The sequence below is a fragment of the Aptenodytes patagonicus genome, chromosome 6, assembly GCF_965638725.1.
Source record: "Aptenodytes patagonicus chromosome 6, bAptPat1.pri.cur, whole genome shotgun sequence".
NCBI classification, from domain to species: Eukaryota; Metazoa; Chordata; class Aves; order Sphenisciformes; family Spheniscidae; genus Aptenodytes; species Aptenodytes patagonicus.
The window spans coordinates 59,474,168-59,492,194 of NC_134954.1; the positions used below are offsets into that span (position 1 = coordinate 59,474,168).

At 44.4% G+C, this 18,027-nt stretch overlaps 1 protein-coding gene across 1 annotated transcript; it reads right to left on the reverse strand.

Moving 5' to 3' along the window:
- On the reverse strand, positions 1–17,897 carry TMEM169 (transmembrane protein 169). The gene is made up of 3 exons (XM_076342888.1): positions 17,832–17,897; positions 5,417–5,851; positions 1–3,930 (listed from the first exon to the last, which is right to left on the reverse strand). Exons 2-3 carry the CDS (start codon positions 5,718–5,720, stop codon positions 3,308–3,310), a joined length of 927 nt encoding a protein of 308 aa, XP_076199003.1. The 5' UTR covers positions 5,721–5,851; positions 17,832–17,897; the 3' UTR covers positions 1–3,307.
- Positions 17,898–18,027: the final 130 nt, after the last annotated feature.

Consider the following 18,027-nt stretch of genomic DNA (forward strand, 5'->3'; position numbering starts at 1 on the left):
GCCACGTAAATCTTTATTCTCCACCCAGGCCAGCAAGGATGGGAAAAGGGAATGCAATTAAAAATAACAATCAGCAAACACACATTACCTTTACTGAAAAAAAAATCCAGACTAGAGCAGCCAGAAACACACTCAACAATCAGAATAACTGGAATTCCCTGCAATTTGACAGTGGCACATAAGCAGAAATTACTTGTGAGTTTCTGAAAGCAAGGGTAGAACGAGACAAAAACTTGTGCTTTTTTCTATTACAACAAGTGATTATGATTATGTATTTTGCAGCAGGCAAACCGCTCTGGGGGATAACGGGCAAGAGAGAAAGCTATCCAGAGTTGTTTTGAGAAAAGTTTGAATAAAACTTACAAATAGCACCAGAACTAACCCCAAACTTAAACTAGCCCCCACCAGCATCAATGGCAGAACACCCTGACTTCAGCAGGAGCAGAGGCAAGCTTGGTTAAGTGTAAAGTAGAAAACACACGATGGATTTTTCCGGTATATCCCCAAAAAGGTGGCCTCCAAACCCAGAAGCATAGCTGCCACAGCAGAGGGAGGGTAATACGACTTCTCTGATGCTCCTTTGTGTTTACATAGCAGTAAGAGGCACAGATTTGGTTTTGTCTCCGCTCTGGCAGGCTGTTTGCAATTCTGAAAGCAAATCCTGCAGCTCAGCAGACATTTCACATGGCTGTATTCTGTAATGAGCTAGTATTTATCATTCAAGCCCTCTGTAAGTGAAGGCTCTTTGTGCTGCTGACCCCAGCCTTTTGACTAGCCTTGAACAGCTGCTGTTTGGCAGTGACAGCTGAATTGGGTTTTCTCCCTCTGCAGCAATGCACACTTGCCAGCCATCCTTCCCCTAAACCCACTTGTTTGCTGCATGTTGGGGCCAAGGTACACAATCCACTCCTTTCAGGCCAGCAGCGTCCCTCTAGGCAAAGCGTGAGAACACTTGCCAGCAGGCCTTCCTTCCCATTACTGCTCGTTAAGCATCACTTCTTCCCACCCTCCAGCCATGTGGGAGCCTGCGATTTCCATGTGGAGGAGTATTAAGCAGCGTGGCTGCGCCGGGTCACTACAGACTGCCAGCACTGGCATGACTTATCCTCAGCTTCTCTATTAATTCAGAGGCATATCAAGCTCCCTGATTGAAACAGCCCTGTGAAAGGCATTCCACTGCTTGAACCGGTTCCATGGCATATGTCAACCTCTTTGAACCCCACTGAATTACCTGCCATTGCCTCACAGGTTGGGGTCTTTTTTTTTGTTTGTTTTTCTGGAAGTTGGTCATTGCCTTTAAAGACTTAGCCAGTAAAAACTGAAAGCTGTGCATCAGGAAGCAGCAAACACAGCCTGGCTGTACCTGTAAAGTGCGGGGCCAAGCCTGCTCTTGATATTTGGCTTGTACGCTATTCACACTGTTAATCCTCAAGCCAGTGCTAAGAGGCTGCTTTGGCTGGACCTCCCAGAAGGGGATGGACCAAGGATGCAGCAGGGACTGTACTTACTTCTCAGTGTCAGGCCTAGAGGATCGGATGGACTTGTTTATACATCACAGGTTCCCAGATGTCCTAACCAGGACAGCCAGTCAGTGTAGTCTTGACCTCATTGTTAAAATGCAACATGAAGCATTCCTGTGAAATCCAGGTTCTGAATGCTTCTCTTTACCATCCTAAAACTAGAGCAGCTCCCCCTCTGGTAGGGAGACTGGGGAAGTGAAACACCTATAGACATGAGTGACTGTGCAGCCTGACTGACTGCACACTACGAATTATCTACCTACACGCATGCAAATGGTGGGCTCCTCTGGGTTGGGGCTGAGCCAGACTTTCTAGCAGCACCAGCTGAACTAGAGCACTCAGAAAATCATGTTTCAGATGTGTAACTCAGTCCCCATTAGAGTCCGTTATACCTCTCTTTTATTTTCCTTGTGTCCTCCTTAGGCCAAAACCCCAACAGTCAATCCAGAAAAAGAACTTTTCATTCATTGTGTCATTTTTTTAAAAGACAATTAAAATTTCTCCAGCCTAATGTGGCCACCTCAGCCTGGTCTGGGAGCCCACTAAGATGCCATGCAAAGTCCCAAAAGGAGAGAAACCAATTATGAAAATGAGACATGAGGGGAGGAGGGTATATAATCCATTGGTCTTCCATATAATTAACGAGGAAGTGTGTTGGGGATGCAGATTTCCAGAGCTGAGGCACTAATGCAGTTTGCACTGGCACTAACAGACACAGGCTCAGGGACACCCGCGTTCCTAAAGTGAAGGTCCAGCAGCTCTTCCATAAGAGCAACTTGAAAAACAGAATGACCATTTCAATGAGACCTTCCCCTCCCAAGCACCTTCCACTCTACTTCCCTAAATACAGGTGCTGCCAGTCCACGCTTGCATTGCAGTGACATGCAAACTGATCCCCTTTCCTCAGAGCAGATGTTTCTTCCCTATAATGCAACTGTTTGCACTGCACACTGCATACGACTCCTGTAGCCCATTTCTTCCTAGCAGTACACCTATCAAGAGATCAAATGCAGGTGTGTCCTAAGCACCTATCTGTGCACCTACAGTCTCCTGAGGGTGCTTGGTGACAGGCCCATCAGGTCGCTACACACCACATTACAAAGCAAGCCCTACTCTTCCATCATGTGATGGGTGCATTTCAGGTCAGCATAGAGCTCATGTGCCTTTGTCGGAGGCTATGCTGTCCTCTCCCAGTGAAAGGCTGGGCACCACTATTGTAGTGGTCTATTTTTCAAACTCTGACAGAGTCTAAGCAATTAGGCTACCTGGAAGGTTTGCTGCACTTGTCGGAAGGACTGGAAAAGAACCCTTTCTAGGAAAACTGCAGGAACATCACGTTTTGCAATTTAGCCTTCACCTCTGAATGATTTCCTAGCTCCTGAAGGTCATCCCCCAAGTAGAGACTTCTTTTCACTGAGTCGACAGGTCACTGTTATGTCCCATTCCCTAAAAGTAAAGTCTAACTTTACAGAAGTGGACTTTTCAGCATATATCTCTGCCACGCCACAAACAGCCCAAGCCCCACAGACCTGGATTTTCTCACCATTCACAGAAGTTGTCATTAGCTAAAACAGATGACAAATCCTTGGAGAGCCATGCACTTCCCCACCCAGACCACATGAAGCTAGCACATTTGCATTCTGTGACATTTAAAGAGCACTCCCAGCCCAATATTTTATTCATTAAGTTTGTGTTTAAATATATATATGTATATAAAAAAATCAGTGTGATATTTTCTAGGTGAAAACCACTCGCATATGACCAAAATAGTCAGCCAGGGCAAAGGCTCAGACTGCCGAGGTCTCAACCCCCTGTGCAGAGCTCTTGCCAGAGAGACTACCTGAGATATTGTCAGAATCTAGCAGCTCGACAACGCTGTATGGAGAACAATCCTCCAAACCCAGCTTGCTGCAGAGCCAGCCACAGAAGCCCTTCTCCATATCCCTGACAGCATGCCACCAGTACCCAAAGGACCATGCTACCTGGGCCACAGCCGAGTACAGGCCTAGGGAAAAAGACACAACCATAATTATAATTGGGTAGAAGATGATCAAAAAGGGACAAAAGGTGATTTTGTGCCAGAAGGTCCTCTCTTCATTGTACACCAAGAAGATATTGTACCATGTAATGGTTCCATAGTAGAATGAAACCACAAAGGACACTACAAAAATGATGGGGAGGCAGATGATGGTCCAGAGGACGATGTGGGGTCCTCTGTCCAGCCCAACATCACATTTCTTCTTCTTCTCAGGTATGTCCTCTTTAGGAGGTTCCTTTGACTTAGCCAGTTCCTGCAGCTCTTTGTCCGTTAGCGTGACGTGGATGTCCACCATCTGACCCTTCTTCTTTCCCCTGGTGATTGTTCCAGTCAAGGTGACATATCGGCTGTCTAAAGGCATGTTCCAGACACCTACGAACACAGATAAACTCATCTACATTAGATTTATTTTCTGTATGGAGTATTTTGTGTAAAACCCCAAAGACCCCAAAGACAATTAGATAGTGCATATGGAGTTACAGTTAAATTAAAAAAAGATGGAACGCGAGAAGCAATGCAGTATAAAGAAGATTATCACAGAAGAAAATGGAAGAAGAGCTAACAAGGGAGAAGACAGGAATTCCAGATGACAGAAATCACAAGGGAGAAGACTCCAGCATCTGCACTGGGGACAATATGTGAAGGGAAAGTGCTGCAGGAGTATATGAGAAAGAAATGAGACAGAGCAATTGAATAAAAAATGGTACGCCTATTTTCTCTGGTACCCTCATGGATTTATTCCTGAATAGCATGGACACTTGGGGTGAATTAGATAAATACGACTAAAACTCTTGTTCTGGAATAAGCGCATCCACACATGGAGTTATACTTGAATAGCTAATATTTCACTTTACATTTGCACTGTATCTCAATGCAAATTAATTTTCAAAGTTTAGAAAATCCTTATAAACTCTTACATAATTATATTTGCATTTTAAGGGATCAACAAAGGCACCAAACAGGAAAGTGCTGGGATGTGTGTTAAAGTCACAGACTGCCTTAGCTTCCAACTGACATTGGTTTAGGATGGTCCCTGCAGTGGTACTGGCCATAAACTTGTCTAGGGGGCTAAAATATGCTTCCTCCTGGTCTTAATTCTGACTAGCTTGGAAGGAGGTCTTCAGAGGCTCTTAAAAGGAGGCTGAGCAGTTTGAAGTGGCCCACAAAAATAGGAAGGCAGCAGATAAGCCATGAGGATAGGGGTTGGGATCATGGGGGAATCTTGTGCGGCCGATGGACCAGGAACATGCATTCACATTTAAGCCCCTCTCAGCCTGCACTGCTGACTCGCAAGAGGATTAGCCATAGGACCTGCCTCCCACATTTGTTCCCTGCAAGGGTATCCAGGACAGACATCAGAAGTGAAAGTGGCTCCAAGATGCCCCACGATGACTTTGCCAAATAATCACTCTTAAAGAGGAAGCTGTGCTGAGAATATGCAAACAGAAGGCAACAGCAAATCCTAGATAATGAGTAAAACTCCCTATCACAGGTAGAGCCACTAAATCCATCTATTTCCATCCTTTCACTTAACAGGCAGTTGTTTTAGGCATGGATGGGGCCTTGATCACAGCATCATTGGCTTAAAGCGTGCTCAGCATTTTTCTGGATCAACCCCAACCAGCACATACATTAAAACTCTAAGTGCGGCAACAACCAACCTCTGTAAAGAACTGCAGGAGACACCCCAAATCAGCTTGTAATGCTTTTTATTTCAGAGCGTTTTCATGTATGAACTCAAGCTCTCCTTGCCTGCAGTCTTGGAAAGGGTTGGTCCCACAGTCACTTCTCTTTGACCTCAGTGCAAGCTGGCATCAAAAAAAGTTTATGGAAAGTGGATGTTCCCAGGAATACATACCATCTGCCATGGACTGACCCAGGAACTTGGAGCCTTCCTCAGAGCTCCTCTCCCCTCCTTCTTCATCCGCCTGTTCTTCTTCCACCTTATTCTCGTTCTCTGACCGATACACTATTATTGACTCGGGACGGGACTCTTTCTTCTTCTTTTTCCTCCGGTCCATAGTGGCTTCCCCATCAAAGGTGACAGTGGTTGCCACAGCCCTTCTCACGGAGCCACGGCGAGGGCTCTGGCTTCCAGACTTGCTCTCTTTCTGCATGGTCTCCCCCATCCTGCTGCTGCTCTCAAGCACCTCACTTGGCATCTTGTAGCACTTGTTTCCAATCTAACAGCTCCTGCACTTAGAAGTCATTGATTAGACAACAGTCCCATGGATGCTTTGTTTTGGTAAGGTGTCCCACTGCTGACATCCAAACTATGCACTCCATTCCCAGCCTAAAATGAGAGAGAAGGCTGAAAAAGTGTCTTTTTCTTACCAAGCAGAAAAAAATGCCAGACTTTTCCTATAAAGGGTTACTTCCAGCTGGCTTAAATGTCATCTGAAGATCCTTATTACTGTCTTGAACATCAATTTTATTACATGGATACATGTTTTGTAATATCACCTAATCCTGATTCTCAGGTTCCAATTTTAAATATAACAAACCAAAGCTATTGGAAAAGGAAAGAGTATTAACATTTATAAGAAGAGATTAAACAAGCACAGCTTACTGGGTGATTTTAACATTCCTCTGCAATGCTGGAAGCAAACAGAAGACAACAGTTTTGGCCAACATGCATGAGAATGAAGAAATGAAACCACAGACGAAAAAGAAGTTGTCTGATTTAAGGGACTGGCCTAGATTAGAGACAACTGCAGCAGGAGCACTGCGCTCGTCCTGCATTACAACAGCTATATTGGTGCCAGCCTTTCTCATTTTGAGTGTCTTCTGATTTACTGCTCATTGCAAGGATATTACAAAAAGTAATCAAATTATGTCAAAATGAATGATGTTTCAAACCTTACCAATTTAGCATTATGTAGTGCTGTCAGGCCTTAAAAATATAGTATACACAGTGGATTCAAAGCAAAATTAATATTAAGATGACTTCACTGGGGAGGGAATTGGAATTGGAAACCACAGTGGTCTTCTGATTGTGCAGGGAAAACAACCCAAATCTTCACAAATCTTTGTAACACATATAAGGGCTTAGTTTTTTACTCCTCATTCAAGCAAAATCAACAGCAATATCAAGTGACACTGTTACCCATGGGAAAGCTGCCTAAGTAAGAAACATATAATTAAACATGCATCGAGGCAGACGAATCCTGCTCCGTGAACATGGAAGATGCAGGATTAATGATTCTCAAATTTCATAACATTTAAGAAACGCACTCTGCCAAGTATTCATGAAATATTTAAGTACGGATCTGAATACACTGAATAATATTTTAACAACACTGAAGAGCACTTTTGAACATTTATATTTAAAAGAATGCACATGACCAATAATTAAGCTTCTACCTAGTATCTGAGTCACCTCTTTAACAGGAAACTAAGAAACACAGTTATCATAATTTATAGCCCACACAATGCTGGGAAATTGTTTTACTTGAACAGATGCTAGAAAAAAGCTGAGCATTTTTGGATTTGGCAGCATGGTCTTGGTCTTCCCACAGATACAAGATTTTGCTGGTTTGTTTTGAAATTTGTTGCAGAACTTTAGATCAACTATTTATGCCTCGTACACTCACTCTCTCACACACACACACACACACACACACACACACCCCTTTTAATTGTATCACTTTAACACCTAAGACTGGGGCCAGTTGGCTCTATGTGGCTTTAAAGAACTCAACAATTCAGATTATTTTTTGCATTATAGAAAATAAATCTTCCCTGGTGATCAGAAGACACATAAAATGGAATTCAAAAAATCAAGATTCGGCATACCCCAGAAGTTGGACTACGTCTAAATCACTGGGCAGGGAATATCTCAGCTAGCTCTGCACCATGGCTGGGAACAGACTGTTTAGATTGCCATCTGAGTTTACACCTGCCATGCAAAGATGTACGCCTAAATTTGCAGACATACTGGAAAACAGCTCTATAATATACTAAATTTACTGCAAATACTGTCCCCTCACTGCAGTGTCAAGTGTTGCACTTTAGAACTACATAGAAGCAACTCGGTTTAAATATTCCACTGTTGCTCAAGGGAAGCAAGAACAAAGAGGGGCAGTGATGATGAATGCCCTAGTCTGGTGTACCAAATAAGTGTGGTTCAGTGTGTGGGTTGTCCGAGATCACTGCCTGTGCATTCTCCTCCCATCCCAAAGTCCAAACCCAACAGAGAATGGAGCAAAAAGAAGGGAATTTTGCCCCCTTTGGGTCTCTGGGAGAAACACCTCATCACCTCCACCCCCTCAAAAAAAAAAAAAACCGTAAATGAGGTAATGAGAAGCAATTCTCAATACAGTGCTTGTACCTCGTCTGCCTGAGGAATGTGGCCTTTACACCTGCTTGGAAGCAGCATGCAGATAGGCAGTTTTCCACATACCATAATATAAAAGATGAATGGGATATGCAAGAAACTTCACAGTGAAATCTAATGCTTTGCTTTGTACTTCCCCTTTTTAACTCCAAAGCAAACCATCCCGACTTCAAAGATAGCAAGCTCTGGCTCTTAACATGTTAATATTGGCAGGATTCCAAGATCTCTTCACATTCATTGGAATTCACGTAAACTTTTGTTCAGTGTTTTTTAAAAATGTCTTTATGGGGAAATGGAATAAATTTGTTCCACGGAATAAACTCACTCTTTGTAGTAAATTCATCCAGGAGGTACAATAGGCTTTAACATTTGTCTCTGAGGATCAACAATAAAACTTCATGTTTTGCCTCTATGAAATCCTAAAATCACCTGATTGAGCCTAATGAGCCCCTGAGACAACAGTGAGATTCCCCTCCCAGAGGTGGTGAAAAGAAAGCAGGCCTGCAGTCACAGAGAAGCCAAAAGCATCACTGCTGGGATGGTCTACTAAAAGTCTGGAGACAGGGAAGTTAATTTGGGATTAGATCCCCAAAGTTCCTGGCTGTAGTTCCATGCTCAGTCCTTACTGCCTTGAAAAGGGGACGACTTGCCAGTAACATGTAAAAATAACCCAAAGCTACAGGCAAAGATTTGTCCTTGAGCTTTTTTTTCTTAGAAGTTTATCCAGCTGTGACCTTGGTTAAACTCACAGTAGATGATAAGCTAATGTCAGTTCTCGGTGTGATGCCAAAGCCTAAAGGACTATGTCAACCTTGACTATGTGAGGAGGAGCAAGGTGATGTTACTTTTGAATCTGGCACAGATAGGATAGCTACTGGAAACCTGTGTCCAGTTCTTGTGCTCGCTGGGCAGGCAGGATGCTGATTAATGACCAGAAGATGCCTATGATACCTGAATTATTTTGCTATGTCTGACTACCACCCCCACTACAGCAGCTATTGCCACTGTGAGTTACCACCAGGACTAGAAACACCTCAACAACAGGGTTATCAAGTGGTGGCAGCTCAGTTTCTTCTTCTCTTGCTCCTGAGCTGAGAAGAGGGGAGGGAATGGGCAATGGGGGCAAGCCCCTAAGAAGCGCCATTGCTGTGGCTGGGTCAGAGCCCTTGGGATAAGGAAATGAAGGAGCCCAGATTATTGTGTTTAAGGCACAAGGAGGTAAAATCTGATGTCAGTCTGTCTACATCAGAAACAAAAACATGGTGAAGAAGATCCCTCTGATCCAGCAGAGGAGGATGCAGTAAGATAAAAAGCTGAAAGATAGAAATACAGGGCAGACGTTAGGTGTTTTAACGAAGTGGGTAGGTGTCACTTGATATACATCATGGAGGGCTGTGGAGAGTTGCCCCATCACTGGAAACTTCCAAATCTGGACTGGGTATCTTGGCAGCAGTTTGGTCACCAGTACTTGACCAGAAGAGGTGTTAATGTGGGCTTCTATTAGGGAGCAGTCAGACTGAAACATCACAAAGAGCCCTCCTGATCTTAAGCCTGTTTTCACAGTGGATGTTTATTCTTTTCTCATCTGTTTCTGCCAATGGAGCAGCTGGGATACCCTCTGCCACCTGGTCCAGACCTTCTGAACACAGCACTTCAAAACACTACCATCAGTCCCACATCCTGCACGGATGCTAGTGAATCAAACAGGTTCAGGCCCCAGTCCCATTTTTCCTGTGAATATTTTCTCCATAGTTGCGAACAAAAAATAGGCTCTTGCAGAAATCACAGTAGTGTACACAAAGCTTATTTTTTTTCTCTTTTCTTTACGTCCTGTAAGAACAAGGTCAGCCCTCAGCACTATGCAGCTGTCCACAGCACCAACTCTTTCAGCCACACACCGAGATCTTCACCCCTTAAAAGCCTTGCTGTGGAGCTGAAGCATGACAACTGCCGTGCATCTAATATTAGTGATGTCTCCCACGTGGGAGCACAGGGGCAGACAGGAATCTAATAACTGTCCATGGGAGGGAAGGAGAAGAAATGATCAAATTTCAGAGATAGCAGGGAGCAGTTTATTAGCCAAACAATTGGTTATTAATCTCCGTGTGAAAACAGATGGAGAACCCTGGGGAGGCAGCTCTGCAAAAACACTCTGTAGAGGAATTTTTAGAAGTACAGTCTTCTGTTACTATGCAGGAAAGCTACTGCTGCTTACGCTTCCCATGACAGTATTAGTCTTTGACACACAAAACAGGAGCCTAAAAGCTTGGCCTTGCACCATTTAGGTCAAAGGAAGTTTTTTCCATTGGTTTTCAGGGCTTGATCCTGCTGCTAACAGAAGAGAAATTATCCAGTTTGAATGCAGACAGGAAGGAAGAGCCTTCCCACAAGCTAATAAAATCCTTGATCTTAAATCCCTGCTACAGCACAAATAACCTTTTTATGACTGCTCAGAGCAGACATGAGAGGAAAAAATGTAGACAGTAAGCAGTGAGGAGCATCAATTTTTATTTTTATAGTCACATAAAATGTACAACACATAAGAAGAACTGGCACTGTGTCTTCACTCACATCATGCAGGGGTTATCTGCAGAAACAAAAAACAACCTGTGCTTTAGAAGCACTGTGAGTTACCCAGGATGGGGAAGAGAGACGTGGAAATTTACCCCAGAGACACACCTTGAGAGAGAGCTCCCCAGCCACGGATCCTCCTTTGCCTGCTCCTTGTACTCCATAGCCTCCCCATCCCCAATCCCTTCTCCCCCCAACCCTGCCTCTGATTTTGTGCATATGCATGTGTGTGTTTCTGAGGATGTATGTTACCCAAAGGATTATTTCCAATCCCTAGTATTTTTAAAGGGGTTATCTGCTGGCAGATTGTACACATGAAAAATAGATGGTATCAGATGCATCCAGCTGTTCAGGACAGATCTGTCTGTCACCAGTCAATCATGTTATGACAAAACGCACTGGTCTAATGCGGGACCTGCAGCCCCAGACCCTACAAAAACATGTGGCAAGACCTATGTAAGAAAGCACATTTAATTCAGACCTTATGCTGGGAGAGGGCCAAATGGTAGGGCTCCCTCAACAGCTTTGGATCTGTTTTGAATACCTACATGATTTCACATGATCTTTCACATATGCGTCCTCACCATACCCCGCTGAAACAGAGGACAACGTCTGTCTCCATTTCATGGTGAAATAGCTCAAACTAGATTACACAGTTACTTGAATCTAGCAAATACTCAAGGCTTTGATGAATGACACGTTAGAAGGTGAGGCAAGAACAGCCCCTCCCTATCAGTACTAGCATCTGTGCAGCTTGCGGTGAGCTTGACAGGGGGATTTATCTCACTGAAAATAACCCTTTTGCATTTTAAAAGAAAATAAAATGTTATTTTCAGCCAGATGGATTCCCTCATCAGGTTCACCATGCAGCTGCCCCTAGAGGAAAGAATGTCTAAGGAAGGGGAGAAAAACTACCCCCTCATGGCAGTGGCCCATTGTGAAGCTGCATTAAGTGTCTGTATAACAATAGCAAGAGGCACAAAGAGAAACCTCTGCCTATGCCATCCCAGCAAGGTAGGAGAAAGCAAACAGCAAAGCTCATAGATCACACCCGTCTTTCCCTTCCTGCTTAACCCACAAGCTTCAAAACACTTTCATTTCTTGGAGAGAGAGACAAGAAAAATGACCATGCTCTGGGTGTGCATCCGAGCAGGAGCAGACCTCAAGCTGGACCACCGAAAGCAGAGGATCGCACTGAGCACCAGAGCAGAGGGGATAACGCAGGAGGATGACTCATGCCACCGAAAACTTCATGGGTGTTTGCTAATGGAGCCCCCCAGCCCCATGCCTTCCTCTCAGGAGCAGAAGATGCTAAAAGCTCAAGCTAAAAGCAAAGGGAGGAGTGGGCAAGTGACTTAATCCCTGCAGGCAAGCACCGACAGACCCAAGTTTGCCCAGTCCTTCCGATTTATCACTGGCACACAGCTCCTGCCTGTCAGCAGGTGGCATTAGTGCCAGCACGGCCCCACGCTAATGCTGCTGAGCAGCTTCTGGACCAATCCTGCTGGCACCATGAGCCAGACCTGCGTCGGCCAGCACAGGTTGACCACCACTGAAGCTGCAGCTGCAGCTGCAGCAAGACTAGACTTGCTTGGGTGTGGATTAAGGGCTCGCTGGCTCCTGGTGCCATGCTGGGCAGCTCAGGCCCCTTGCTCTCCCTGCCGTCCTTCTGTAAGACACCCAAACACTTGCTGACAGTATTCTACAGATACAGCCAAAACAACAACAAAAAGTAGTGAAGAGAGGCGTTCCAAAGTATCACTAAATTGTTTCTGGATGACATTTTCAAAGGATTTTGTTAAAAGTCAAGGACATTTTACAGAGTATCTGTTTCATGAATCGGTTCTTTTTATTTTCCTCTGCTGTTCCATAACTTTTCCAAATGTCACAGAGTAATAACTGCTGTGTAGATCAGTATTACTGAAGGCTGGAAAACAGCATACAAGAATAACTGAGCATTTTTATTTTATATTAAATGAAATGCCTAATCGATTTTCTTGCATACCAACTTTTTCAAAATCCCCAAACTGTACTGTTCTACCTTTTTTTAGAGCGAAAGCCTGAAGTGCTGTCTCTCTGTTGTGTCTCCACTTCTTTATCCAGACTGCTAGAAGAAAGAAAAATTGAGACAAAGGACTCGGCTTCCCACTGCCTCCACAGGGATGAGATCTGTTTCTTTACGTTTATTATACTATGCTAAAAATGTCAATGAATGGCACATGCACATTAGCCTTTAAAGAGAACTAAGGCTTTAAAAGGAGAATGACTTGGAGGTTGGTTTGAAATCCTCAAAGCAATCCAAGTGGTTTACATAAGAATCTTGAATAAACTTAACAGATGTCCCTAAATCTTGTAGGAAAAAAGTCTCAACAATAAAGTGGAGACATGCTCTCTGTTTCCCCTGCTCTACCCCTCACTTCTGCATTCGCCAAAGCAGACCATCCTGCACCTTGAAACGGCAGGTGCCCATTGTAATCCCTACCCCATCCATCAGGTCACTGCTGGATTACAAGGTACCATAGGAACAGCTGAACCAAGTGGCTCCCACCAACTTGAGCCCAGCATCCTGCTTCCACAGCAGTGCCCTTAGGCTGGGATCAGGTGTAGCATCTGTTTTTATTGGTATAATGCCTGATCCATCCTCAGTTTGAAGCCTTTATATTAAACAGGATTGGAAAATGTGCTAGGAGCCTGCTCCACACATCAAACCAGTGTAGTGCTTCCTCCAAGCATCCAAGCAGATGCCTAGAAAAACGTAACAATGGAGCAAGCATGTAGTATATGAAAACAGAGTTTTAAGCCCCTCACTTCCCTTTCCAGAGTGCAGAGAAAACACCTTCTACACACTGTATACCCACACACACATGCAAGAAACACTGGGAGTTGCTATGTCTGAAGACTGCAGAGCCATGAAGCACCAGTGGTGGGTGTGAAGCACTCATGCTAACGCAAGACAGCACAGTCCTAGCTAGCTAGAGACCTGGCTGGCAGGTGGTTATTTCAGTGAAGGATTACAAGACCTCTGTTTCCTTTCCTTAGGAAATCATGTAGTGCTCTTGCCAGGATGTTTTAATGCACGCTGGACTCTTGCCTGACCTTTACAAAAACTAAAACCTAGGACCTGTGTTAGCATCTCGGGCTTTTTTTCCTTCCCTTCCTACTCAGAAGATCCCTGACCATCTCGGTTTCCTCTCCTTTCCTGCCCTGCTCTGTGCTGGCAAGATCAAGCACCTAAGAGCTTTACTCAGACAAAATGAGGAGAGACCACACAAAAATACCTGCAATTAGAGAGCAAGAAGTTGCAGCCATGCAGCCCAATGGAGAATACAGTCAATTGTAAATCCAGTCTGGAAAGGATTATCTGAAAAATACCGACACCAAACTACATGCTGCGGTTTTTATTTGGGCAAGATATTTGGGGGCTTCAGATCAGAGCTTTCTCTGAGTTATACCCAGCTATGGCCCAGGGGTTGCTGAAGAGCCAAATTGCAGAGACAGAGAAATGGAAGATTCCCCTGGGGGTGATTCAGGATTGCTTAATGCATTGCACAGTAAATATAATCTAAGATATTTAGACAGTATCTCCAGCAGCAGGAATTAGTTGGCTCAGGGGACTCTCGATGGGATACAAGTACAGATACAGATCCATGATGCCAGGGTATTAAAAATGCAGCACTTTCAATTGCAGACAAGTGAATGCTTCAGTATCATTAGTATGGTATTAGTGAGGTGTGTGATTATTTAGAAAATCTTGCTATGTACCAGTTTCAAACTGTTTGATGCTGATATTCTACATCTTGCACAACTACGAACTCTGCTTTGAGTGGGGTGTCTGTCTTCGGTACGTCCTGTATTTTTTTTAATCACTGGAATGAAATTCCTAGGGATAATGACGAAAGGTTGTAAATTCCTGATTATCTCCTAATTAGACTGAAATCCCCCAAGATACCACTGAGAGTAAAGTACCTTTCCGGAGGGGAAGTCCCTAAAGAAATGAATCGACCAGAGAGCCTGACCATCAGCTGGGGCTGACCAGGAGGTGTTCTGACATGGAAACCAGAAGCCATGAAACAGAAAGGCTCTCACTTGTTGGTGAGAGATGATGAAAGGAGAAACAGCCACAGGAGAGAATGCACAGACAGGAGGTGAAAGTAGCAGGGATTTCCAAAGAGGCCTTTTATGTAATCCCACAGAAGGGTCCAGAGAGGTAAGGAAGCAGAAACTCACACTGGTTTTCATTTGATTTTGGCTCAATCCAGGCATTTCTTGTAATAGGTATGGGGGGGAAGAAATTATTGTTGTTACACTTCGTGCAATTTGGTATTCCAGGAGAAGAAAGATACGAACCTCGAGCATCCATAAGAGTGGGGTTCTGGGAAAGCACAGGCTGCTGGAGTGCAAGCCTGATTTTTTCTGAAGGCTAACTAGAAGAAACCTCTGCCAGAAATTGTCTTTGACCTTAAAGTTTTATTTCTGGCACCGAGATGCTTTTCATTAAATCTCTGCTCTCACCTCCTTGTGGACTCCTGGCCCCAGGGATACCTCTCCTGGGGTTTGGATCCCGCAGAGGTTTCTCTCCCGTTTGGAGCCATCTGTTTTCTCACATCAGGTTGGTATTTAACAACTCTGAGACCTTCCCCCTTGCCAATACGGATTACAAGCCATGGGAGAGCACAGACCCCCTGAAGGACAGCAGGCTATAGGGAATTATTAAGGCAGTACATACCGCTGCCAGGATTTTTAAAGCATGGCAGCATACTGGACTGGCAGATGTCATCAGCTGAATAGCTGAGCCATAGGCTGGCAAAGCACAAAATCAGCTTTTGACAAAAGTAGCCTTTTCTGAAAACGTAGAGTTTCCTATTCATCTCTACAAATTGAACTAGTTCATTCAAAGCCAAGACACAATCTGGGAGCTGTAAAAACAGGAAATCTAGTTTTTCCTCTTCAATCTATAAATAAAAAAGTAGATGTTGAAGAATGACGTGCTAATCCCACAAGTCTGAAGGAGCTGGCAACTGGAAAAAAAACCTACTGATTAATTCTTTTTCCTAAATGTATCATTTTGATTTTTGAATGGTTAATGTTTTAAGTGATAGATATACCAAGGAAAAAAAAGTTCAGATGTTTTTTAACTTCAAAAAATTAAAATGAAGACTCCAAGGCTTTAAATGCAGATTTATTTTCTTCCAAATGCAAGCTGACACATAATGAATAAATAAATAAATAAAATCAGCTGTCTAATCAGACACTATTTCCTAACACATAAAAATTAAGAATCTGAGCATTAAGTTTATAGAATAACATAAATATGTAAGAAGAGCCTTCTGCTTACTGAATTTACCACTATAGCTGCATGTAGTGACAGACCAACATGTTTTAATGCTACCAATAAAAGAAAATTCCTTTGCAAATAAGAAAGTACAAGCGTAAGCGAAGATTAAAATTGATTTCAGTTAATAAGATTTTCTTCTTTTCAGCTTAAATAATCTTGAATTTCAACCACTGGAGTAAAATCGATTCACACAAAGGTACACTTTGAATCCTTGGTTCAAAGGCAACCCACACAACAGTGAAAAGAAGCCATTGCCTTGCTGAAAATATCTGTGAGCACTGGTTATCTCAGCTCTGTTCTTTGTGGATAAATTTTGCACCAGAAGGGGCTACCCTCCATTGAATGCCAAAGAATGGATGTCTCCTTTTCTCGCCTCCTTACTCTCAGTTTTTATGCCTTTCCCCTTCCTCCTCCCACCTCACTCACAGAACCTTAACTCACGCGTTCAGCCCCTTATTTATGGCATTTCTATGGCTACTGAGAAATTCCAAACACCAAGCAATTTATCCTGATAGGGAAGAAAAATAATTTGATAGTGCTCTCTGGGAAGAACACTGAAATCAAGCAAGTCATACGAGCAGAGAGGCCCACTGGATTTTCCTTGGTGGCCTGCGGCTTAGTCGGGACGGCAGGCAAGTTGGAATATGAAGATCTAGTTCACTAGCACAGATGAGTGCTTCTCCCTGGGATTAATTAATGATCGCTCTGATACAGCCTGCCTAAGATATGTAGGGCAGCCAGAGACAGTTAATGGGGATCTGTGGAGTCTCCAGATTGTGGAAGATAATTAAAAGGGGGGGGGGGGGGGGGAATTCTGGCAGTGTCACCCACAGTGCTTCACATTTTGCCTCCAGAAAGTAATATTGTGCTTTAAAATATTAAAGTATTCTGCAATTATTAACCCACCTGGAAGGCAGCTTTGTCTAACAGTTACCTCATGGGCCTAAGTCACCATGCAGAAGCCCATTCCTGTCTTGTCACCCTTTGCTGAATGAGTCAGGACACATCATTAACTTCTCCATGCCTCCCCTTTCCTACACTTAAAAGGAGGGTATACAGCTTCCTTTGAAACACGCTGAACTTCAGGATAAAGATGTTATCTTACAATTGTCTCTGATTTAAAGTATTAAACCTTAGAACATGTTTTAGGAAAAGTAAATAAAACCATTTAACAAATGAGAAAACCAAAATAGACTCAATGATTCTCCCACTTTACTTATATGTGTCTCTTTTTAAATTTTTTTCTCACTCTTTTCTCACGTTAGCCATCTCCCCTAAGGCAAAAATAACAGGACAAAATTGAGATATACTTTCAAACATCTCTTCTATTGAAAGGGACAGAGGAGATGCCTGGAAAGACACTGAACGTGCACACACATGCTCCTGGGCACATCAGCGCTGGTTAAAATCACCTGCAATGGACAAAGACACTCTGTCACTTCACTGTGAGATAGAAAGGAAAATAATGTTGGCTGTGCTCTGTGTCAACTGAATAACCAATACTGAGCTTATTGAGGGCGATTTTAAGTGAAAAAAAAAAATCACCATAAAGGCATTTTAGCACAAAATGGCTATGTTAGGTATCATCTCAGCCTTCACGGCCTCTTCCCGACAAAGTCCACGCCTGGAGAGAAGATTCTCCGCCCGCGGGTCCCTGGCAGGAGAACACCAGCAGCTTTCTCTGCTATTTATGACACCTTTAGAGCATTACACTGACTTCTCCTGGCTCGGGCTCTACTCCCCATGCTCCTGAGGGTGTCTTCCCGCGTCGCTGTGGAAGATGACCCGAAACGCTACAGAAAAATACGAAAAACCCCTCCTTTAAAGCAGACGAGACCACGGACGGGGACTAGGTGGGTTTGCTGCGAAGCTCCAGCAGGCAGAGGTGACCGCGAGGCACCAGGACGCTACCTGAGGAACCGATCCCTCCCAGGCGCCTAACGTGCGGCCAACGGTCTCTCCACCGCAGGGACAGATCCGGTCGTTACCGACCCGTGGATAACCGCCCCCCTTACCTGCCGCGCCCCTTACCTGCCGCCCGCCGGCTCCGGCCGCGGGGCCCCGGTACCGCGCTGTGCCGTGCCGTGCCGTGCCGCGCCGCAGGACGGGGGAGCGACCCGGCTCGCCCCAGCCCGGCCGGGGCCCCGGACACTGCCAACACCGCTGCCGCCGCCTGCTCGCCGTCCCCGGCGCTGAGCCCCGGCGCGGGCGGGAGGGGCCGCTCGTC